The sequence below is a fragment of the Mustelus asterias genome, chromosome 16, assembly GCF_964213995.1.
Source record: "Mustelus asterias chromosome 16, sMusAst1.hap1.1, whole genome shotgun sequence".
In the NCBI taxonomy this organism is placed as follows: domain Eukaryota; kingdom Metazoa; phylum Chordata; class Chondrichthyes; order Carcharhiniformes; family Triakidae; genus Mustelus; species Mustelus asterias.
Window position 1 is genome coordinate 37,330,211 of NC_135816.1, and position 26,320 is coordinate 37,356,530.

Genomic DNA, 26,320 nt, shown 5'->3' on the forward strand with positions numbered 1-26,320 from the left:
TTTATGACTTTATGCAAATTTTCAGGAAAGGTAACATCTGCCACCATAACACATCCATTGACCTTTCTGCAAGTATTGAGATTTGTCAAAAAATGTAATCTGTTTCTTTAAGCATTTTAATTGAATGCTGTCCTCTGCTTTGTGTGAAAAATCACAGCTTTTTGAATCTCAAGTGTAAAATGAAATGCAGTAATGTTTATACATCGGTCGATCATTGAACATATCATCCCTGGCTCATTGGGATCTACTATCTACTAAATTCTATTCCAGGTCTTCCATGCCAAGCTGAAATGAATAAGATTCAACGGCAAACCAGGGGGAAACATCTCTTAGGTAAGCATTGTCATATGATGAAGACTACATGTTCTGATTAATTGGTGTTCAATGATTTTAAAATGTATAAACAAATAAATAAATCTGATTCTTTAAGGTGAGATAAGCTGAATGTATTCTCAAAAGGGAGGAAAAGTGGTTAGCACTGCTGCCTCACAGCGCCAGGGAGTCAGGTTCGATTCCCGCCTCGGGTGACTGTGTGGAGTTTGCCTGTTCTCCCCGTGTCTGCGTGGGTTTCCTCCAGGCGCTCTGGTTTCCTCCCCAAGCTCCAAAGATGTGCAGGTTAGGTTGTTTGGTCATGCTAAATTGCCCCTTTATGTCAGGGGGAGTAGGAGGTTAAATATTTGGGGCTATGGGGATAGGGGCTGGGTGGGATTACTGTCAATGCAGGCTTGATGGGCCGAATGGTCTTCTTCTGCACTGTAGAGATTCTATGGTTCTATGATTCTATGAACATACACCACTAATTTCAAACTTTGTTATTATTCTGCCTTATGTTTGCTGCATGGAATGAAATGAACAAAACAAGCATCAATACTGGAACAGTTATGGGAATTAATATTTCATGATTGTCTTGTTCACCTTTCTTCCAACTTCACAATACTCTAGTGCAATCCTTCTGCCTCTGTTCAAGATGCGAGAATGTGAACATTTAAAAATCCTGCAGCTGCACTGGGAATTACAAATGGTTGAGCATGCCATGTATTTCCCTCTATTTCTGGATTCTCCCCTTCCCTCTGTGTCCTCACACAAACAGGCGTATTCACTCATCAGTAAGGACATACCATCAAATGGACAGACAGGGTAGGTAGTGGATTGGGTTTGATGTTCAAGCTGAAGGATCATCTGGAAGATGAACAAACAACATGGGAGATAAAGATGGGAAGGACCGTGGACAGGAGGATATGGACTCATAGAAGCATAGAAAATCAAAGCAGGAGTAGGCCATTCAGCCCTTTGAGCCTGCTGCGACATTAATTTTAATCATGGTTGATCATTTTTTATCATGGCAGATCAAATAGAGAAATTTCACATATATGATGGATAATCATAGAATGGAATCACAGAATCCCTACAATGCAGATGGAGGCCATTGCACCCATCGAGTCTGCATCAACTCTCCACCAGAGCATATTACCCAGGCCCTATCCCCGTAACCCTACATATTTACCCCACTAATTCCCCTAACCTACACATCATTGGACACTAAGGGGCAATTTACCATGGCCAATCCACCTAACCCGCACATCGGAGTGTGGGAGGAAATCGGGCCACCCGGAAGAAACCCCCACAGACACAGGGAGAATGTGCAAACTCCACACCGACAGTCACCTGAGGCTGGAACTGAACCGGGGTCCTGGCGCTATGAGGCAACAGTGCGAACCACTGTGCCACTGTGCTACTCAGCATTCAACAACACTAAATCAAAGTAATTAGCACTACGCATGATATATTGCTATGTAATTAGAAACACACAATAAAAATATTGTGTATCTACATATAATTTAAATGCATTCTGACTCCCATAAATTATGGAGCAGCACAGTGGTTAGCACTGCTGCCTCACAGCGCCAGGGACCTGGGTTCGATTCCCAGCTTGGGTCATTGTGTGTGTGGAGTTTGCACGTTCTACCCGTGTCTGTGTGGGTTTCCTCCAGATGCTCCAGTTTCCTCCCACAGTCCAAAGATGCACGGGTTAGGTGGATTGGCCATGCTAAATTGCCCAGGGGGTGTAGCTAGGGTAAATGCACGGGGCTATGGGGATAGGACCTGGGTGGAATTGTGGTTGGTGCAGACTCGATGGGCCAAGTGGTCTCCTTCTGCACTGTAGAATTCTATGATATAAATAAATTCAAATATATTCCTGCAATGTGTCAAGTATAAACCTTAACATATCACTGAAATGAGGCACGATTATACAACTCAAAGTAGCAGATCACTCCTCGACACTCATTGCATCAACAGAAAATGTTGAAGAAAAATATCAGAGGCTTCTCAGTATAAAAATTGGATTTTTGCTTTCCGCACTTATCAAGGCACTACTCACATTCTGATGGTCTGTTACTCTCTTTAAAAAATACTGTACGTTTATTCAGAGTTGTATTGGGATTCAGAAGATGAAAGATTCTGTTCTTCCTTAATTTAAAACCTGAATTTAAAGTAGGCTGTTAGACTAGCGAGAACATCTTGACTTGACCACAAGAGATCTGTGTGTATGTGCAGTGTATAGATTAAATGTGTCTCTCCAACACACCTCTTAGCAAAAATGTATCAGTTTTGCAAAAAAGAAATCATTATAGCTCCAGCCACAGAAGGTGACTATGTGCAGGGGTATTAATTATACATCCGCAAGAAAGCTTCTCACTGCACACATAAAATTACATTTCCCCTGAAATACAGAAAATCACTTCATGTGCAGAGTTGCATATTGCACACAAAAAGCAGCATTTTATTTTGTGCTCAGTCTGAGTTTGTCTGCAATTGACTAAATTCATATCACAGTTTTCTGATGAGAGTTTTCACCCATTGGGGTTGAGACAGTTGGGTTTATTGTTCGCGACTTATCCAACAAGCATCCAGACTGTGATCTCGGTCTGTGTTTCATTCGCTGGGCATAGTTTGATGATGCGAGGGCAATTACTAATTTCTGTAACACTGCAAGATCAGGGGGAGTTACAATTAATTGGGTTTCCCACTTCTGATCATGATACATTGAGCCCTGGAATTGTGCACATGTGGATATAAAGTGGGGACACGATTGTGTTTGACTGTGTTGACCCATACATTTAAAATGGTTTCTGACATTTCCTGCGAAGGCTCACACTTGCATAATGGCAACTCAGTATCATGGATCCATAACCCATAATGAGTCAACATCCTTAGGAAATAAAGTATGGAGAGACAGAAACTGGGAATAAAGGCACTAACTGTTAATAAATAATGGGAAATCCCATTGACTCCACCCCACGTTGCACCATTGTGGGACCAGAAGATCCCGCCAGTGTGAACAACCGGAAAGTTCCAGCCATTGTTTTTTTCTCGGTTTAAAACTGCTGTTTTGAAAACATGTCCTCTCAAATCCCACTCGCTCAAGCCTTCCTTTTTTCTCCTGAATCCTGCGTTTCCCTAGATCAATTCCAATTACTCTCCTCTCATCTCCAGCTACCCAGTCTGATTGTCGTTTCAATTATGGTGCCGAGAACAACCTAGTCAAAGTTACCAACAAGTGGAGCATTTCATTAGTCCCCATCTTCCCCTGTTTTCCTGTGGCCCTCCATACAGTTGACCATATCCCATCCCTCTCTATTGTTCACTGATTTTCTTTTACCTCTCCTCTACTGTCCATCTCCATGGCACATCCCCCTTGCATTCCAAATATTACCTCTCCCAATATAGTCAATCCATCTCATCCAAACTTTTTATCCTTTGTCCATACCTCAGAGGTGTCCCATATCCACTTGCTCTCCTGTTGCTGAGGTTTCACTGCCTCCCTCTCCTGTTCCTGGTCTATAAGCAATCCCTCCTTGGTATCATCTTTCAATGTAGCGTAGGATTCCACATGTGTGCCGATGACACCCAACTCCACCTTTCTGCTTTAATCTTTGGTTGGAGACTGTTGCCGCGCTGTCTGACAGCCTTTACCGTGCCTGGGAAGAGCCGATTCCTTCTTCTATTCAACAATTGTGAGAATGAAAACATCCTGAATCCCTGATTCTATCTCCTTCATCGGCAGTTTGTTCAGGCTGAACCAACAGGTGTGCAACCTCAGTGACCTGCTCTACCTTGACATGTGCTTAACTCTGGCATCCTTTCCTGACCAAGAACGTTTACTTTGTAGCTGAACTGTCGCTTGCCTGTATCCTACCCAAATCTTATCTGCACATTCCTCAATATTCTCCTCATCAAACTCCTCCATTTAACTTTTTCAAATCCCAAGCTCACCTAGAACTCTGAAATACAAAAAAACAGAAATTACGGGTAATACTCAGGTCAAACAGCATCTGTGGAGAGGCGGGAAAAGAATTCCGGGTGGAATTTTCCCTTTTTTTCTGGCAGAGTGGTGCAGCAGGTGGGGAAAATGGCATTAAAACTGCCGGCTCTAACTCCGCCGTATTGTCAGGGAAATAGTCTAAAAACGTTGAGGAGGCAGGTCCCCAGACATAACGCTGGCGAGACAGGCTCTGATTGAGGTCACCCTGCTAGTAACTTAACCTTTTAAAGATTTCAGCATCTTTTTTATATGGCTTCCCAATACAATAAATTAAAAATAGAAACCAACCCCCCCTCCACCCCAACACCATCTCCCACCCCCATCCCGAACACCCTCCTCCCACAATAGTGCTGGTGGGACGTTCCAACGGAGCGTTTCAACAGAACGCCCCCGACCCAGCATTGCCCCCGGCACTGCCCGAGCCCATGCAATGCCAGGAGGCAGTGCCCAGCATGACCCCCACCCCCCACCCTCCAAGGGATACACTCACCTGAATTCCTGTGGCGGGTTTTGCATGCGAGCTGCACGCTGTGAGAGTCCTGTTGTGAATCACATTGGCGTGAATAGATTATGTAATAGGGTGATGGGGGAGGTGACGATTCTCAGGCGGAGATGTCTGATAATCAGAGGTTAATGTATACTAATGGGGACTGGCACTGGCAGTGGGGTTGGGGGTGGGCAAGAGGGAACAGTGGGAAATCCCACTGGCATAAATCTCAACTTGGGCGTCTTACGGGAAGAGGGAGCAAAACATTTCCCCCCCTGCCCCGCGAGGCCAACACCCTGGAATCAGAACTCTAATAATAGATCAGCAACATGAAGGGTCACCTCTGTAACTCTCTCCATAAATCCTCTCCGACTGGCTGCCTAATTCCAGCATTTTCTGTTTATGTTTCCGATCTCCAGCATCCACGGGATTTTGCTTTTATACCTGGAATGCTGCAGTCTGTACTTTACTCCACAAAACGTTCGGCACACCCCTTCCACCTGCCCTATCCCTCCCCTGCCCACACGGCTGAGCTGACATCCTCACCCTGCTGTTTGAAGCTCTGCATGATCACACTCAGCCCTCGCCCCATGATCCTCTGCAGCTCCATGTCCCAGCTCACACCTCCTCTCTGCAGACTCTGATTCACTCGTGTATGGCCACCCACACCCGCACCACCCCAGGCACCCCACTCCACTATCAACAGCAAGAACCTTCAATCACTCCGCTCCTACTCTGTTAAAGTCAAAACATTTCGAAGTTCTTTGATTGTGCCTATGATTACTTCCCTTAGCTTCTCCTGCTCACTATTTTGCTTCTTCCTGCGTAGGAGCATGGGGATGGTTTGTTATGTGGAAGGCATTGAATGCAAATTGCTCGTGCTAAAGGCATTAATTAAACCGATACACGGGCTGCGATTTAACAGCCTTGTTGATTGTGAGCGCATATCCCGTAATGGCCGCCGCACAGTGGTTAGCACTGCTGCCTCACAGCGCCAGGGACTCAGGTTCGATTCCTGGCTTGAGTCACTGTCTGTGCGGAATCTGCACGTTCTCCTTGTGTCTGCAAGGGTTTCCACCAGGTGCCCCGGTTTCCTCACACAGTCCGAAAAATGTGTTGGTTAGGTGCATTGGCCATGTTAAATTCTCCCTCAGTGTACCTGAACAGGCGCTGGATTGTGGCGACTAGGGGATTTTCACAGTAACTTCATTGCAGTGTTAGGGTAAGCCTACTTGCGATACTAATAAATAAACTTCGAACTTTCTCACGAGTGGCAAAAAATGGTTTTTGCACCTGCAAGATCTCCACTTGAGATCTTCCCCACATCCTACTGGTGTCAGGAACAGGTTCACTCTCAGAAAGGGGGTGAGCCTGATTTCCATGCGTTTTAATAAATTAGCATCTACTCATCAGCAGTGACTCCCACCCAGTCGGTGTGACTCACGCCAGTACAAATCACTGCTGGCTTTCAAAAACGAAAAGCAGTCATGATGCCCGTGTGGGAGCGCGGAGGTAAGTATCGCCCTTGGGAGATGAGGGGCATGACTAGGCAGTATCCTGGCACTGGGAGTGCCACATTGGCAGTGCCAGGTTGGCAGCACCAGAGGTGTGCTCTTTGGGGAGCCCTATTGGGGGGTCCCCTTATGTGAGGGTGAGGGGAGGGGAAAGAGGGTAAAGAGGGGAGATCTGTCCTGAAGTTAGCGTTGTGGTGGGGAGAGAGGTTTGCCCTGATACTGGGAGGGGATGTCCCTGATGTTGGAATTATTGTGGGTCTGCCCTGAAGTTGGCATTGCAATGGGGGGTGCCCACTGCTTGGTAGAGGGGGGGTGGGGTGAGGGTGACGGTCCTGATGTTCGTTGGGGGTGCAGAAGAGGGGGTCCTTTTATTTAAGTTGGAGATTGGGGTGCCTTTTAACAATGGTGCCCAGATCTCAGGATTCCTGGCCCTGCCAGCATCGTGAGGCCCTGCCCCTCCAACTGACGGGGTGAATCTCGCTTCCCTTTTCAAAATGCACAGAGCATTGTTCAATACAGCGAGAACAGTTGGCTCTGAAACCTGCGATCTTCACGCCGGTTTTATTGCCTGAACCAACACTCTGTGTATTTTTGGGAAGATTTCGCCCATAAATTTGGAAACTTGAAGCTTAACATTTTATCACAACTTTTCTCTTCATTTTTGACTTGCTGTAGGTATTTTTATACCAAGATGCAATGAGGATGGATATTACAAACCGACCCAGTGTCACAGTAGCACCGGGCAGTGCTGGTGTGTTGACAAATATGGCAATGAAATAGCTGGTTCACGGATAGAAGGGGCTCCAATCTGCGGTAAGACCAGCCAAAGAAAGACACTGTTCACTGTTTTTTTCAGGGACACCAGATAAGAGGGGAACAAGGTATTATTAAAATCCTTCACTAGATATAGGCAAAGAAACAATCTGCAGTATGAATCTTTTGATGACGAAGGTAGGATTTATCAGCCCTCTTTGAAGGTCAGGACTCCCATTTATCAGACATGGATGGCATTGCTTACTGGGTTCAATGAATCAATTCAGTCACACCCTCCTTTGAAGAGTGTGATGTTACTGAATTATAGGTTATGGTGTGATGAATAATAAAGAGAAAGATGGCAATTAAATCTCGTGTTGTGAACCTGAATGGACCTCTCCTTTTGCAAAATACAAAGAAACACAGCTCATCCTATCTCCAAGAGCAAAAGTTCATGATGATGCATCTTCTGAAATAGACCCTAAGGCTCTGTTGCCGTGACTTAATGATCCATTTTCAAACTAAGTAGGAAAAATTGATATTGCTGATATCAAAGGATAGAAATTTAACATGCCAAGTAACATTTCTCTACTATTTTTCAAAAGGTATTAACCCAGTTAAAGTCAGTCATAGATGACTGATAAAATAATATAATTAATCACATTTAGCATTTCTCCACTAATATCACCAACTTCCAGACTCAAACAATAGTGGGATAACAAGAAACAAACTGAAATGAGAGTCATGTCACCAGGTAGACTATTTTGGAAGCAATAAATTACCTACGGTTTGCAATATAGTTGTCTTCTATTCGGTTCAGCCAAGTATATTCTTTTATATTATGCACGTCAGAAAATGCTTTTTTAACCTTTAAGATCTGAGTTTTGATCTTTCTAATCCAGATGGGAGTTCACTGGCATTTAGTTTTAACTGCCATATATTAAGTAAGCCTGTTCAATTTCAGTCCAGTTCTTTGTAAGTTGAAGTTTCCAGTACAGATATTTCTCACCTTTAGTATTAGATGACAACTCCTCCAAAGTAATAATTTCAGCTAAGTACAGCGTAACTATTGAACATCGTGGCAAATGTATTTTTCTTATTGAAAGGCGATCTCTTGAGGATTTAATCTTTTACTTTCAGAAGAAGATCAGGAGACTTCTGGTGATTTTGGTAGCGGTGGATTCCATGTCTTATCTGATGACCAGGATGACGAGAGAGAAATACAAAATGAAGAGGAAGAGAAGGCACCTGAGGGCGGAGGCATTGAAGATGATGAAGATAGCGAAGATGACAAAGATGATGATATTGGCTATATTTGGTAGTTGCGCTTACTGCATCGCTACCCAGAACTGTCATATTTTGCACACTGCTCAAGTTCATTCTTATCTCAGTTTGTCTGTGGTACTGAGGAAATGTTGCATCTGAGATCAAGTAAACAAAAAATAACTTGTAGATAATAAAACGTTGATCTCACTGGGACCATTTAGTTCATCTGTTGAGCATGCTCAGTGGCGAAATGCATTTTGAAATGTGTTTCTGCACAGTAAGAAAGTTCAGGAAAGAAGTTATTCAGATTTATAACAAGACTCTAGGATATGAGCGGTACAATTTACTAGTCTCATTCTGAATCCACACAGCTTAACTAACCCTTAAAATTCACTGCTTTTCCAAGAAGAGTTGAAAATACAAACTGTGGAGCTTTCTTATCATCAATTCTTAGGCAGAGAAAGAAAATATCTCAACATACCTTAACATCACTATACTGAAATATTTCGCATATGTTAGGTATTATATACATTTTATTTACATTTTTTAATATATTTATATACATTTTTGTCCATTCAGTTTCACATAGGGCTGGAAGAAGTGCCCATCTCACTGAGGCAGCCACCCACAAATCACGCAATTGAGACAATATGACATTACCTGTACTAAATTACAGGAATTCAGCCTTCCCATCTTCCCCTGATGATGTGTGCCACTATATATTTAAAAGGCACAATTTGCAAGGAGCCACTCATTAAGGTGGAAGCAATTGGGAAAATGGACACTGAACATTCAAGTTACTGGTGACGGGTTTTGGCCATACTTTGGCACTCATTGCCGATATTACAATTCTTTTTTACATTTATACTCAAGGAGCCTTCCCTACATTCTTCATTACCCTTAGAAAGCATTCTATTTCAGAATTATTAAATTCTTAATCAGCTAACTACCCTACGCATGCCCATATGTCCTGTTGGGTATTTTTCTCACTTTTTTAAATACAATGTGAACTTTCCTTTCGCATCCTCCAAACTGGTTTAAAACTTTTCCCACTGCCCTATGTATCCGCTCTGCAAGTACATGCATGCACCTCTGAATTAAGTGACAGCGATCCCTGGTCAGCTTTACCTGGCCCCTATGGCCTAGGAATCAGAAACCATCTTTTCTACACCATTCTTCCAGCCATGTTTCACGATGCTGCTGTCATCAAGTGACACAACCTCAGAGGTACATGTGCCAATCACTGCACTGGAACCTGGAGAAAGGTGATTATTGGGAGAATAGACCTTTAAGCGAGTCAGTTGAATACCCTTGCAGCCATTTGCAATGCTTCCCAATATACATGATTGATAAAGGCATTTCCCCTATACTTGCAGTCTTTCATTCAACACTTCTACATTGAGTTGATTGACACTGACTTGCATGGAATCCCTTATGAAGCGCGTTCATGTTTTATTTTACTCTCTCTAGCCTGTCCTGCAATAGAGGAACCCTAGCTGAATGTTGCTGCACTGCAAGGCAGTGGACTCCACCCCATCTCAGCCATTTGCAGCAGGTCTTGTGAGAGGGTCATGGAGAACCTTCATATATTTCAGATATTCTGCTAGAATAGTTCTCTTCATGACTGATCTCCTGAGATTATCAACTGTTTTCTGTCCAGCCGAGGTCTGATACAACCTATGCCTCCATTCAGCTATGTCAAGCTCCACTTCCACATCTACTTCCTCTGGCTTTCTTACGTTTTGGGTCTAACCAAGTTTCAATTCTTCATCCAGGTCATCTGTACCCCTTTGAATGCAAGCCCCTGGGGTATTGTATACAAGAAAAATGGTGAATGGCAAGTTGGGTGAGTGGTTATCACTGCCAACAGCAAAGGAGTAGACTACAGTGTCTTACTTCTTAGTGATGTTCTCTACAATCTCATGGCTGGCAGTCTCTGGAGGAAGAAAACCACTGTTACTCCACTGTTAACTTTAGTCTCCTTGAGCAACTTTCTGTCTTAATGAGCTCCTTTGTGCATCTTTTATGAGGAAAGTTGTAGCCGGCAAACAGATTGAAGAATATATTCAGTAAGAAAAGATTCTCATGATTGCACTGAAAACAGAGAATCCCATGTCTCCACCTTCTATTTTCCAGTCTCGTTTAGAAGCAAATTACGGCATTTTTCTCCTCTTCATATAATGACAAATATCAGATGGTGGAACGTCCTCCTCCTGCATTGACATCTCCTCTAGGACAAAGCAGTGTTGATTGGTTACTATAGTCTCCAGATCCTGCATTCACAAGCAGTCGGGATTCTCAATATGCATGATAACAGTGATGTGTGTCAGGGAGCAAGGACCTACCATGTTGTGAGAGTTAAGTGTATTAGAATGTATTATATGATATGATACACTTAGCAGGCATACTGGCAAGTGAATTTTCCTCGGGCTGAGGTCCATAGTGCCATATGATAGCCTGAAGTGTAATGCTTGACTAATGTTCCAAGGAATGTCAAGTGTTTCTCTATGATTCTGTTCTCTGCCCTGTTATTCATCTGAAAACACTCTTACCTTTGCTGTCAGAGTCAATAAACCTTTTCTGACACCGCTTGCAGTTTCTTGAAATTATGGAGGTCCTTTTCACAGCCATCACATTCCACATGACATGTGCGGTTGTTACATGTGATAGTCTCTTCCCTAGTTATCCAACAATGGTATCCTGCCACTCTTAAACTTGTGCCAGCAGCACTTCTACATCAGGCACTGAAAAATCAGAAGCGCATTTTATTTCCTTCCTTTTGCTCCACACCTTCTTCCAACAAGCTGCTTATCCGTTTAACTCCATGCAAAGCTTTAAAAAGGAAAGCTACACCCTTGCCAGGCCTAAATTGTCCTTTCTGAATCATCCTGGCATCCCTGGTGTGTCCCACTCACTGCTGGCAGTTTCTACCTTTCTTCTTCCAGCTTCATTTCAATTAGTTGGCCCCGAAGAGGAACTGCCTTCTCAAATGTTCATGGGCATACATTCCCCTCTACTAATGTGCAAATGGACTCCAGGAATTACCAGACATTGAGTCCTCTTTTACAATGCGGCATCTCCGACAGTGTTTTGAATAACAGTCTATTATAGAATGAGATATATTGATATGGAATTTGATAAGGGAGAAGAGTTGCCTTTAATAGGCTAAAGCTGGTCATGTTAAGTAAGATTTGCTCTTACGAATTGACTTGTAACTAGTCCTGCCTTCATGAAAGGTGGTTGATGAATTGGAATAGTTGGGTGATGAAAGGTCATTAGAATCTTGTGTTGGGTTGGTTAGGATGAATGATAAACAAGTGATATAAAAATGATGCAGTTGATATGCTTCTTATGATCAGATCATGAACTTAGGAGCAAACATCTATATATCTATATAGATATCATGGTTCCTTTAGCCATGATATCTATATAGATGTGCATGGAAATATTTTATACATTAAACATTTTTAATGTTATGCAGGATTGACTTTGGATGTGTTCTTAAGCAAGCTCCACTGTGGTACTTTTCAAATTCCTAGTGTACGTGTACTGTATCAAAGGTTAAGGGGTTTGAATTTGAAAGAAGAATTGCGTATTGCCTTCCCTTGCTATGACTTTGTCAGAATATGCCTGAGTTATTTTGTATATCGTTTTAAAGATTGTAGTACAGATTGTGGTAGGAAAGGCAATAAAAGTGCTCATTAAACAATAAACCCAAAGGCATGTTATGTAATGTTTCCTAATGTGTGGTTATAAATTGTCCTGCAAATTTGTGTCAAAAATTTCTTTATAGAATTCTTACTCTGGGTCTAACTTTGTGTGAAAAAATAACTGGAGCAAATTGTGCAGTTTCCTATGGGTTGAAAAGATAAATGCACAGATTTAAATTTTCATATATACATAATTGATTAATTTATTATTTCAGCCTAAGAGTAGATTGTGGCTGGAATTTTCTGGCCATTCATGCCAGTGGGATTCTCTGCTTCCACTGCAGTGAACGGTGATTTGGCTGAGTGCCAAATTCTCCGTCTTCGATTGCAGCGGCAGCGAAGTGTGAACAGTCGAAAGATTCTGGCGCATATGTTGAAATCAACCTCACATTGATTTTTTTTTAACAGGCTGGTTATAAAGGAACTAAAGCATTCTTTACCATGCATTAGTGTACCAGTTTCAGATGATGATAAAAATTAATACATACATTATCAGCAGAGTAATTAACATTTAAATAGTTTTCACATCTTTAAATAGAGGAGTTTGTTTCAAGTTAACTAAGTATTTTCTTGTGGTTTGCTTTGTATTCTGAGATTACTTTTCTGATAATTTACATTTTGAAGCGAACTATGTCTTCACTTTATGGTTTGGCTATTACTCTGTAATGTTGTTGTTAAATATTTATTCTGGATATAAAGCTGAAGTTGTCTCTGGAGACTGGTTGGTTGTAGTTGTATAGTGTAGGTTGTATCTTGTAGGCATATCAATTTACTAGAGGGAACCTCCACTAGTAGTTGTAATACAGTCTATCTAGGCTATGTTCGACAAGAAAAATCTCATCATATCTGAGTTCTCGCCTTTTTCATTTTGATGTTCTTTTCTGGTGGGTGTCTTTGCTTTGATGTTGCAACTGCATCGTCATGGGGTTTCTGTGCAAACTAGTTTTCTCAGAAAAATATGCAGAGAAAGAATCTTGTGACCACTCGACCTCTTAGCTACCATTGAAAGTAATAATATGAGGACAACCTGGTGAAACTACGGTTTAGGTTTGAATCCAGTGACTGGTTTTCATATTGGGCGAGCGAACTCACATGATCAGTGCAGTGCCTTGCAGACAAAGAACAATCCACCTTGAAAGAGAATGAAAAGCCTTTGCATGCTATAAACATACCCTGTCTGGCCGACATGTAGGATCACTGGTGGCTGTTGTGACAATGAACATGAGATAGCCCATACCACAAATATTGCTGAAGAACATGGCTTGTAGTCAAAATATTATCAAAGGAGAAATATAGCCAATAGTCAAACTCAATTTGCAGCAGCAACTTGACTAGCCATAGTTACTTTCTTCAGTAATTTATATTTGTACAGACAACTATACTCTGTAACCTACATATTCTTTATTCTCACGTGTAAGCTTTGTAGTTGTATTTATAATTCTCTTTTAGTACCCGTACCAAAAATCTGTTCTTCTCAAGTTATTTGTCTTACATACCCTAGAAGTTAGACAGACTATCATGATGAATATTTCTAATTATTCTGTATTCTATACAAAAGCAAAGTGTGTGCCTTGACTGGCTTTCTGTGTAACTGGTCAGTTAACAGGTCTTTTATTGTTTTGTTGTTTGTCCCAATAAATCACATTCTGCCCATTACCTTTCTCTGACTATGATTCCTAACATTGGAGGTGTTTCCGTTGTTCTTTTTTTCTTGCTGTGAATGAATGGAACAAGGCTTTGACATCCTGTAGGATACCCCTAACTAGTGTGCGCCCCGCTACACCACCCCCAGTCTTCCACTATTTCACACTCAGGTAAGGAAACCACAACGTTCAGGTTTTATGGAGAAATAAATGATTGCAGCAGTTTTATAGGAAAATAATAATATAATGAGCAGGGCAAATACATTTTAAGAGCTACAAAAATGCGTTGTGGATGTCATAACTCAAGGATGCCCAGTGAAGGAGTGTCAAAAATGTCAAAGAATTCCCTTATTCCGCCTTCTTTGAAACAGTAAGTGATTAAAATGAAGAAGAATATTGCTGCTTAGATTTGGCCACATTACAGTTAAAAATTGATCCATTTTTAAAGTTATTGTTACTGCAGGATTATCCTCCGTTGAAACTGCCATTTCTAAATGATAATGAAGAGGTGAAATTCTGTGTTGTAACAAATCAAGATTGGCGTTCCTTCAAATGTAATATCCATTAACAGGATGACATTCAAAAGCCACGTTTTCCCACTGATTTCATCACTGATTTTTGGTAACAAAGAGAAGTTACTCACGTTTTTCACTAAAGCAGAAATTCCAACTTCAAGAACCATTAAAACACAGATTTTATAGAGGAAAACATTTTGGTGCAGAAACTGGTATGCATTGCACCTAGATTTCTGTAAAACTGGTGCACACTGATGTTATGGGGCTATCACAATGTTTTCTTGTTGTATTTAAACTATTGTTCCCCTCAAGTAGCCAGACAAAGTCACAGAGTGGTTTGAAAATGATTAGCTATAGGAATCTGATTTAAGTCATCAATGCCAGTCAGAGCACAGAATTCAGAAATACACAAGCAGTTATAGTTTCAAATTCGATTATAAGTAATGAGTGAGCATATACCAATCGAAGCATAGGAGTTATCTCTGTCCTCTCAAGGTTATCGATTAAGGTTACATCATGCATACATAAGGGTATAGTGTCCAATTCTGCATGTTATATCATCAAGCAATGATCGCTATATCTCTGATCAATGGTATATCAACCTCCTTTTCTGATGTGGATCTGACAGCATTTGTGGGGAGAGATTGAGCCAACGTTTTAAGTCTAGATGACTCTTCATCAGAGCTAAGAACAAAAAGAATCAGCAGAGATTATACTCATTCTTTAGATCTGCAGATGCTGGCAATGAAAAAAAAACACAGCCTTTAATGTGATCCAATTGTGGATTAAACCAAGGGTATTACTATCTGTGTGGTTTAACTGTTCAATGTCTTATTCAAGTGGAACTCTTGTGGAAGCCCATCACTCATGAATCTTAATAAATGCAGGTAAATAATACTAAGCAGGAACACAAATAAGAAAAAGACAAGTGCAGAATGATTTTGAAACGAATAAAAGAATACAGCACAGGAACAGGCCCTTCAGCCCACCAAGTCTGTGCCGACACAGATGCCTCTCTAATCTAATACTTTCTTGCCTTTCCTGGTCCATATCCCTCTATTCCCTGCCTATTCATGTATCTATCCAGATGCCTCTTGAACATTGTTATAGAATCTGCTTCCACCACCTCCACTGGCAGCGTGTTGCAGACATTCACCATGCTCTGTGTGAAAAACGTGCCCCTTACATCTCTTTTAAACTTTCCGCCCCTCACTTTCAACCTATGCCTCTGGGCAATTGACCCTTTGATCCTGGGAAAAAGACCCTGACTATTCATTCTATCCAAGCCTGTCATAATCTTGTAAACCTCTATCAGGTCCCCCCCCCCCCCCCCCCCCTCTCCTCCGATGCTCTAATGAAAACAATCCAAGTTTGTTCAACCTTTCTTCATAATCCATATCCTCCAAACCAGGCAACATGCTGGTAAATCTCTTCTGCACCCTTTTCAATGAATCAACATCCTTCTAGTAGAGTGGTGAACAGAATTGTGCACAATACTCCAAATGTGGCCTAACCAAAGTCTTATACAGCTGCAACATGATTTTCCAATTCCTGTACGTCCCCGACCGATGAAGGCATGCCATATGCCTTCTTGACCAATTGTCCACCTGAGTTGCCACCATCAGGGAACTGCAGATCTGCATGCCTAGATCCCTCTGTATGCTAATATTTCTTAGGACTCTATCATTTACTGCATACTTTCCTTCTGCAGTAGACCTTCCAAATCACATCATTTTACATTTGTCCGGATTAAATTCCATCTGCCATCTTTCGGACCAGGCCGCCAGCCAATTTATATCCTGCTGTATCCTCTGACAATCCTCCTCACTATCCAATTTTTGTATCATCTGCAAATTTACTAATCAGACCACCAACATTTTCCTCCAAATCATTTATATTTATTATAAACAACAGAAGGCCCGGAACTGATCCTATGCTTTCATTGATAAATTTCTAACGTTGACTAAATTGGCACTATATGTTATTCTTTCATGGATTGTGGGTGTCGGCTGGCAAGGTGAACATGCAAACATACAAATTAGGAGCAGGGGTAGGCCACTCAGCCCATTGATCCTGTCATCCAATAAGATCATGACTAATCTGCTTGTAATTTCAACTCTGCCTTCCTGCCTACTGATAACTTTTCACCCCTTGTTAATCAGGAATCTATCCTGCTCTGCCTTAAGTATCCTCAGAAACTCTGCTTCAGCTGCCTTTTGATGAAGAGATTTCCAGAGACCTACGACATTCTAAGGAAAAAATATTCTCCTCATCGCTGTCTTAAATGAATAACGTCTTCTTTGTAAACAGTGACCCCTAGTTCTAGATTCTCAGACAAGAGGAATCATTCACCCTGAAATACCCCTCGGGATCTTAAAAGTTTTGGTCAAGTCGCCTCTTCCTCATAGAAGCATAGAATCTCTACAGTTTAGAAGGAGGCCATTCAGCCCAACAAGTCTGCATCGACTCTCCGAAGGAGCATCTTACCCAGGCCCATCCTCCTGCTGTATCCCCATACCCCATGCAATTACCATGGCTAATCCACAAACTTACACACCTTTGGACAAAAAGGGGTAATTTAGCATGGCCAATCCACCTAAATTGCAGATCTTTAGACTGTGGGAGAACACCGGAGCACCCAGAGGAAACCCATACAGACATGGGGAGAGTGTGCAAACTCCACACAGTCACCCAAGGCCAGAATCGAACCCAGATCCTTGGTGCTGAGGCAGTAGTGCTAACCATTGTGCCAACATGCCTCTTCTAAACTCTAATGGATACAAACCTAACCTCTCCAACCTTTCCTCAGAGCACAACCCGCCCATTCCTGGAATTAATCCAGTAAATGTTTTTTTTTGCCCATAACTAATTGCCCTTGAGAAGATGGTGGTGAGCTGCTTTCTTGAACTGCTGCAGTCCATCTGGTGCAGGCATGCCTGCTGTTAGGGAGGGAATTCCAGGATTTTGATGCTGTGACAGTGAAGGAACGACAAAATAGTTCCAAGTCAGGATGGTGAGTGGCTTGAAAGGCAATGATATATAGTCACACTTAAGTGTAAACAAGTCTACGAGTGAAGGGGATTTGTCTTATATGCAAGATTTTGTTGCAAAGAGGTAAACCTTTTCAAATAATTGTTTGAATAAAAATCTGAACCCAATTTCTTTCAACAAAACAATTTGCAACTGTTCATATCTTTGCTCTATTCCAACATTACTACACTAACTACACTTCAAAGGTACTTCAGTGGTCGCAAAGCACTTTGGGAAGTTCTGGGGTTATGGAAGACACTACACAAATACAAGTCTTTTCTTTAAATAAGGATTGTGACGCAATGTTAAAATTTTACACAAACCTATCTGATGGCAATGACAAATCAGAGACCGGAAGTGGAATTACATCAGCAACCCAAAGTTTTAACAAAAGAACATTTGAATTAAGATAAAGGTAACTTGGTCAATCAAGAAGGAAATTTGAATTTGCTCTTTTGGATCTCACAGTTAGTCAACGATATGCAAATATAAAACAGCAACTATTAGTAGATAATTAAAGGTCTTAAGATTTTAGGCTTATCACAGGATTGTTTGATTATAGTCGTATACAGGTAAGAAGATTTCCTTACACATGGATCACTTCATATGTGAGTATATGTCGTACAGACATACCCGTTACACATGACAATGTTCAACATTTATCTCCACTTTAAACAAACATTTATCTGAGTTTTTATGATCCAATAAATATGCATCACCATAAACGACACCAATTATTAATTTGTCATTGAAGAATCATAGAATCCTGCAGTGCAGAAGGAGGCCATTTGGCCCATCGGGTCTGCACCCACCACAATCCCACCCAGACCCTATCCCCATAATCCCCTGTATTTACCCGAGCTAGTCCACCTGACACCAAGGGGCAATTTAGCAAGGCCAATCCACCTAACCTGCACATCTTTGGACTGTGGGAGGAAACCGGAGTACCTGGAGGAAACCCAAGCAGACATGGGGAGAATGTGCAAACTCCACACTGATAGTGACCCAAGTGGGAATCGAACCTGAGTCCCTGGCGCCGTGAGGTAGCAGTGCTAACCACTGTGCCACCGTGCCGCCACATTTTGTGTGTTAATTGACATTCGTCACAATTTGTACTTCAGAGTGAGTTTTAAGTTTCATAGTGAATATATTCCACTTGCTAAATATAGCATTTTCTATAATCGAGATGCATAATCTGCCAAATCAGAGTGAAGCAATTAGAATTAAATTCTATACCGAGTTTTTCTTGCAAAAATTATTTAGTAGTTAGCACAATACTTAAGCGCAATGGTTAAGACCCTTGACAACTATGGCCCCTTTCAATTTGTGGATTTTATCAGCAATGGTGCTGTGGATTAGTATTAAGCTGTCATGGAAGGGACAGAGGTAGTATAACATGTGAACCTGCAACAAGGGCTAAACTATGATAATGTCAACCAGAATGAATTTGAAATGCTTCCACACCACAGCAGAACACTTTGTAAAGACGCACAAGTTAGGATTGATGGTTCCTGATCCCATTGAAACCCATTATATTCTCAGGTGGGTGACATTGGGTCGTTGCAATTAGTTCCTGAGCATTTGACAAGCTAGCTTTGGCTTGGGATTTCCTTGGGATTTCTCCTGCTGCACTGTCATAACTGCAGCAATAATCTTGCTTACGTATGCAAACAGGGCCCAGATATTCACCACAGCAGAGAGACTCTCTGTCACGGTGAAAATCCTAGAAATGGCCAGAATTTCTAAATCCAGTTCCCAAACTCAGCATTTCCCATTTTTGCGGGGCTGGGACTGGAGTCGGGCCAGAGTTTGCACATACATGGTTTATGGAGGCAGCTGGCTATTTAAATCACCAGCTGTCTGCACTGAAGTGGGATCTTGGTGAGCTAGAAGTGTGAAACCCAAAGTGTGCAGATTAGACCAGGTAAGAGGAAGTCTGAACTTAGATTTATTTGGATAGCCAGGATTTATTATTTAATTATTAGTCACAAGTAGGCTTACATTAACACTGCAATGAAGTTACTGTCAAAATCCCCTAGTCGCCACACTCCAGCGCCTGTTCGGGTACACTGAGGGAGAATTTAGCGTGGCCAGTGCAGCTAACCTGCACATCTTTTGGACTGTGGGAGGACACCGGAGCACCGGAGGAAAACCATGCAAACATGGGGCGAAGGTGCAGACTCCACACGGACAGTGACACAAGCCGGGAATTGAACCCGGGTCTCTGGCCATTTGGCGAGGTAAGGTATCCCTTTGGATATGATCCAGGGAACCTTTTGGGAGAGGTAAGGCACCCTTTGGCATCATTAAAAGTGAACATGGTTATGCATGTTTTGGACACAAACTCATTGGAAATGTCCAGCTGTCAAAGAACTGTTAAAGAGCTGTCCACCTGTCAAGGAAATGACAAATCAGATAAGGAAGTGTCAAAGCTGTCAAGAAATTGTCCAAGGATAGTAGGTAAGTCCGCATGGAGGGGGTACGGGTAAAGGGTGATGGGTAGCGTCAAGAGTTGGTACTTAGATGGCATGGAAGTGTGAGGGTAATGGGGTGGGTAGAAGGCATGGATTGGCATAATAGTGTGAGGAGCCATGGAGGTAGGTGGGTAGACATGAGTTGGCATAGGTTGGTATTTATGAAGCATAGAGAGTGTGTGTGGGGGGGGGTGGGGGGCTGCGGAGTGAGGGCTGGGTGGCTGATTTTTATTTTATTAAATTTATTTAAACACAGTTCCAGAGTAATCTGAGGTATGATTACAGCAAGTGCAGCATTCTTGGGAGGAAGGAGTGGCTTATGGTTCCCAGTAATTAGCACCAGCGGTGTTTTCCCCACCTCCTGCAGGCTAATTGGTGGAGATTGATTACTATTGTTAATTAACAACCTATTATTGTTCTATTACATAAGAGCCAGGAGGCCAGAAGGTGAACTGGTGGATCTTGGTGTTCCTGTTTCCAGAATGTTGCTGATGCGTGTTACATCTCTCAGAAGTATCTCAGAGTGTTTTATATACAATGAAGCACTTTGACAGGCAGTGGCGTTTTGTGAAGGTGAATGTTCACACTGGATGTTCAGGTTTCCCATGATGTGTATTTGCTTTGAAAGAATCCACACTGGAAGGCAGCCCGATTGACAGTGTCGCTTTCCAGCCTGGCAGGGAACAGTCCGGAACAGCTGCGGCCATAGGTTAAAAAAAACCCGCAGCTGCTATCGGGAGCAGGAATGTGGTGGGGATTTGATCCTGGGGCCAGGGGGAGTGGGGAGGTGGGGTGTGGTGAGGTGGGATGGGGTGGGGTGGTTGTACGATCCCTGTCCTCACAAGGGATGAGGGGGGCAGGGTCACAGAGGAGGGGCGTTTCCAAACCTGGGCTGGAGACTCTGGTCCCCAACCTCAGAGGGGTGGAGCTGGCATTCCAATTCCAGGGAGTCCATTCACAGGAAGGCTCCACTCCCCCAGTGGGGAAGAAGTCTTTGGATGGTGGGGAAGTGGGGGGGATGGAGGTCTAATGGGGAGTAGGCCCAAAGTCAGGGACGCAGGTAAACATGGAGGCTGAGGGGAAGCACTCTTTCTCTGGCCCACAAGCATGCTATAAAGGCACTTGCCTTCTCCCAATAGCTGCCCTCACTTTCTTTAAGCTACCAGGTTACCCATGGCTCGGGAAGCGTGACTAGTTATTTGTAACAGAAGTAAATGTGAGATGCCCATCCTCATTATATTATTCAAATAGTCAGCCCATTGTTTGGGTTTGGGTTGACTGCTCACCCTCCTCCCTCCATTAAGACCCAAAGTGGGCAGATTGGGATCAGTGTTAACATTTTTCAATCCTCCCTTTTGACCTGATACCTGTCACCCATTTTTCAGAGTTAAAATGGCCTCCAATGTTCATTATGTTTTGCTTAGAACTAGAAAAAGTTACAGATGGAACAGACTTGAAGCCAGTACAGTTGCAGGGAAAGGTAGGAGGAGAGGAAAGAACACAATGGAAGGTCTTTGTTAGAGTGGCAGGCAGGAGAAATTAAATGATAAAAGGGTGATTGCACTCAGCAAAAGGGGATGACACTGGGGCAAGTGAAAATCTAAAGAAGGATCTAGCGGAAATGCAAATGGCAGCAGCAGAACCAACAAAGCATTGGGAAAATGGAAACATTAGTTTACAAACTGATATTATTGAACTCAGTGCTGGGTCTCAGGGCTATAAAGGGGCAAAAGATGAGGTGTTGTTCTTCAAGCTTCTGTTGAGCTTCATTGGTAGAATACAGGAGGCCAAGGACAGAGAGGTCAGTGTGTGAGTAGGACGGAGAATTAAAATAACAAGCGATCATCCATCTGAATTTAGTCTCCCGACCATAGAGAGGATTATATTGTGAACAGTGAATAAGTATACTTAATTAAAAGAAAGTTGATCCCTATTTTGGCTGGAAGGAGTGTACGGGTCTCTGGAAACTGGAAGTGAAAACACAGCTGTCACATCTCCTGCAAATGCATGTGAAGGTGCTGTGGGTCGTGGACTAGATGGTAGGAGTGATGGATTAGTAGACTGCGGTGTCAAGGAGGGCATGGTCCTTTCTTAAATGGACCAGTGGATCTTAAGATTCTCATTGCACTTTTCGAAGCAGAGTTCTGCCAACATCACAAAAATAATTTCTGGTAAAAGGTCACATTAACTCATATGAATTAGGGACATGAGTAGGCTATTCTGCGTCTCAAATCTGCTCCACCATATAGCAAGATCATGGCTGATCTGGTAATAACCTCAGATCTGCACCCCACCTACCCCTGATAACCTATTACCCCCATGCTTACCAAGAATCTATTCACTTCTGCCTTAAAGTGTTCAGAAGTGGGCATTCAATACCAACATGGTCGATCTTGGACTTCATTTCCATTTTCCTGCCCAGTCCACATATCCCTTAATTCCCTGAGAGGTCAAAACTCTGTCTGCCCCAGTCTTAAATATGTTAGTGTACCTTTAAGACATTTTTTTAAAAACCATGTTCTCTGCAGCTCTCACAGCCAAAGTTTATTTCATTGTTGCTGAGTTGTCTGTAGGAGTCCCTTTATTGCTCCTTCAGTGGCTTAAATGGAGTTGTTTATTTTTACTCTGGAATCTTTTATGACCTTGCACTGTTAGGAGGACGACTGGTTGATAGGTAATGTGTTCTGGACAGTTTTTCTTTCCTTCCTAGTGAATTTAAGGTTTCATTTTCTGTTTAGCTGGCAGCAGTTTAGTTTTAGAAGGGACATCAAGCTAAAAAGAAGTGTTTCACTCTCTCCTTGGTTTTGGAAATTCTGCTAGTTAGCTGAAAGCAAGACTCCTTGCCTTCCTGGAGTAGAGAATCTGCAGATGGTGGCTTGACCAGAGTCTCTCCCTGGTGTTCTGGGAAGCTGTTCTGACTTCAAACTGTTCTGGGTATATCCAGAAGGCTGCTAGAAGTTGCAAGGGTGAGAAGTCAGGGTTTCAATTCTCTAACTAAAAGGCTCAGTTCCAATATCACATAAGCATTAGTCTTTGCTGTGTTAAACCTGTGGAAAGGGTTTTGTCTATGGGAAGTTTTGTTTGATTGGAACATCTTAGATATATTTGTTAAGGGTTATACATCATCGTGGTTGCTTTGTTTGTAATTTATAAAAGTTATTGCTAATTTTCTTTCTATACATGTTAACTGTATTCTTAAATAAACTTTGTTTGATAAAAGCTCCCTAGTGGGTCATTTGAATCATACCTGAAGTGAAACTTATCATGCTTACCCGAGCCAAATTCAAAGTGAAAAACTTATGATCCAGATGGGCTTCGTAAACACTTTGGAGTTTCTGATAGAACATAGAACAGTACAGCACAGAACAGGCCCTTCAGCCCACGATGTTGTGCCAAGCTTTATCTGAAACCAAGATCAAGCTATCCCATTCCCTATCATCCTGGTGTGCTCCATGTGCCTATCCAATAACCGCTTAAATGTTCCTAAAGTGTCTGACTCCACTATCACTGCAGGCAGTCCATTCCCCACACCAACCACTCTCTGCGTAAAGAACCTACCTCTGATATCCTTCCTGTATCTCCCACCACGAACTCTATAGTTATGCCCCCTTGTAATAGCTCCATCCACCCGAGGAAATAGTCTTTGAATGTTCACTCTATCTATCCCCTTCATCATTTTATAAACCTCTATTAAGTCTCCCCTCAGCCTCCTCCGCTCCAGAGAGAACAGCCCTAGCTCCCTCAACCTTTCCTCATAAGACCTACCCTCCAAACCAGGCAGCATCCTGGTAAATCTCCTCTGCACTCTTTCCAGCACTTCCACATCCTTCTTATAGCGAGGTGACCAGAACTGCACACAATATTCCAAATGTGGTCTCACCAAGATCCTGTACAGTTGCAGCATAACCCCACGGCTCTTAAACTCCAACCCCCTGTTAATAAAAGCTAACACACTATAGGCCTTCTTCACAGCTCTATCCACTTACCTGATCTGAATTATAACAATATTCAATGGTGGAGCCTCTGGGGTAGAGAATTCGATCTACCAAAATGCATCACCTCACACTTATCTAAATTAAACTCCATCTGCCATTCTTCAGCCCACTGGCCTAATTGATCAAGATCCCGTTGCAATCTTAGATAACCTTCTTCACTGTCCAGTATGCCGCCAATCTTGATGTCATCTGCAAACTTACTAACCATGCCTCCTAAATTCTCATCCAAATCATTAATAGAAATGACAAGTAACAGTGGACCCAGCACTGATCCCTGAGGCACACCGCTGGTCACAGGCCTCCTGTTTGAAAAACAACCCTCTACAACCACCCTCTGTCTTCTGTCATCAAGCCAATTTTGTATCCAATTGGCTACCTCACCCTGGATGCCGTGAGATTTAACATTATGCAACAACCTACATGTGGTACCCTGTTAAAGGCCTTGCTAAAGTCCATGTAGACAACATCAACTGCACTGCCCTTATCTAGATTACCCCTTCATGATTTTCCACTCACAAAGCCATTCTGACTGTCTCTAATCAGTCCTGGCCTCTCTAAATGCCTGTAGATCTTGTCTCTCAGAGTACCTTCTAACAATTTGCCCACTACAGATGTTAGGCTCACTGGCCTGTGGTTGCCAGGCTTTTCCCTGCAGCCCTTCTTAAACAAAGATACGACATTTGCCACCCTCTAATCTTCAGGCACCCCATCTGTGACTGTCGATGATACAAATATCTCTGCTAGGGAACCCGTAATTTCTTGTCTAGCCTCCCACAACATTCTAGGATATACTTCATCAGGTCCCGGGGATTTATGTACCTTGATGCACTTTTAAGATTTCCAGCACTTCCTTCTCTGTAATATGTACACTCCTCAAGACATCACTATTTATTTCCCCAAGTTCCCTAACATCCACGCCTTTCTCAACAGTAAATACTGATAAGAAATATTAATTTAGGATCTCACCCATCTCTTGTGGCTTCGCACATAGATGACCTTGTTGATCCTTAAGAGGCCCTATTCTCTCCTTAGTTACTCTTTATGCATTTGTAGAAGCTCTTTGGATTCTCCTTTGCCTTATCTGCCAAAACAATCTCGTGACCCCTTTTTGGCCTCCTGATTTCTTTCTTAACTTTACTCTGACACCCAATATAACCTTCAAGGGATCCACTTGATCCCAACTGCCTATGCATGTCATGTGCCTCCTTCTTGTTCTTGATCTGGGCCTCAATATCCTGAGTCATCCAGGGCTTCCTACTTCTACCAGCCTTGCCCTTCACTCTAAAAGGAATGTGCTTACCCTGAACACTGGTTAACACACTCTTGAAATTCTCCCACTTACCAGCTGTCCCTTTGTCTTCCAACAGACTCCCCCAATCAAGTTTGGAAAGTTCCTGTCTAATGCCATCAAAATTGGCCTTGCCACAATTTAGAATGGGCCAGACCTATCATTCTCCATACCTAACTTAAAACTAATGGAATTATGGTCACTGGTCCCAAAGTGATCCCTCATTAACACTTCTGTCACCTGCCCTCCCTTATTTCCCAAATGGAGGTCAAGTTTTGCCGCCTCTCTAGTTAGGCCATCCACACACTGAATGAGAAATTCCTCCTGAATACACTCAACAAATCTCTCCATTCAAGCCCCTAATACTATGGCGGTCCCAGTCAATGTTGGTAAAGTTAAAGTAACCTACTATTCCCACCCTATTTTTCTTGAAGCTATCTGTAATCTCCTTACATATTTGCTCCTCAATTTCCCGCCGACTTTTTGGGGCCTATAGTACAATCCTATCAAAGTGATCTCCCCCTCCTTATTTCTCAGTTCTATCCATGTAGACTCAGTGGGCAAACCCTCAGAAATATCCTCTCTCAGTACTGCCGTGATGTTCTTTCTAATCAAAAACGCATCTCCCCCTCCTTTCTTATCTCCTGTTCTATCCTTCCTATAGCATCTGTACCCACATCCTTCGCTATACCGCCTCCAATGAGGGTATATGGGTGGCACGGTGGCACAGTGGTTAGCACTGCTACCTCACAGTGCCAGGGACCTGGGTTCGATTCCCAGCTTGGGTCACTGTCTGTGTGGAGCTTCCATGTTCTCCCTGTGCCTGTGTGGGTTTCCTCCGGGTGCTCCGGTTTCCTCCCACAGTCTGAAAGGCGTGCTGGTTAGGTGCATTGGGGATGCTAAATTCTCCCTCCGTGTACCCAAACAGGCGTTGGAATGTGGCAACAAGGGGATTTTCACAGGAACTTCATTGCAGTGTTAATGTAACCCTACTAGTGACTAATAAATAAATAATTTTTTTTAAAATCCTTTCTTCGATGTGGAGACCAAAACTGCACACTGTATTCCTGATGTGGTCTCACCAAAACTTAGTACAATTGGGACTAACTTAGTGGCAATTGGAACTAGTGGGCAAAAGGGATTAGTTTAGTGGTAAAAACTGGGTGGCATGGGCAAGTTGGCCCAAAGAGCCTGTTTCCATGCTTAAACCTCTATGACTCTATAATTGTAGTAAGAGTTCTTTATTCCCATACTCCCATTCCCTTGCAATAAAAGACAACATTTTGTCTTCCTAATTGCTTGCTGCACCTGCACGCTAACT

General features: G+C 42.6%; 1 protein-coding gene across 1 annotated transcript in view; it reads left to right on the forward strand.

Moving 5' to 3' along the window:
- Window positions 1-8,400, forward strand: part of spock1 (SPARC (osteonectin), cwcv and kazal like domains proteoglycan 1) — a 497,915-nt gene extending 489,515 nt beyond the window's left edge. The window contains exons 9-11 of the mRNA XM_078230923.1: window positions 271-333; window positions 7,001-7,138; window positions 8,219-8,400. Of these exons, the coding sequence (XP_078087049.1) occupies window positions 271-333; window positions 7,001-7,138; window positions 8,219-8,400 (383 nt within the window). The remainder of the gene's footprint in view (window positions 1-270; window positions 334-7,000; window positions 7,139-8,218) is intronic.
- Window positions 8,401-26,320: the final 17,920 nt, after the last annotated feature.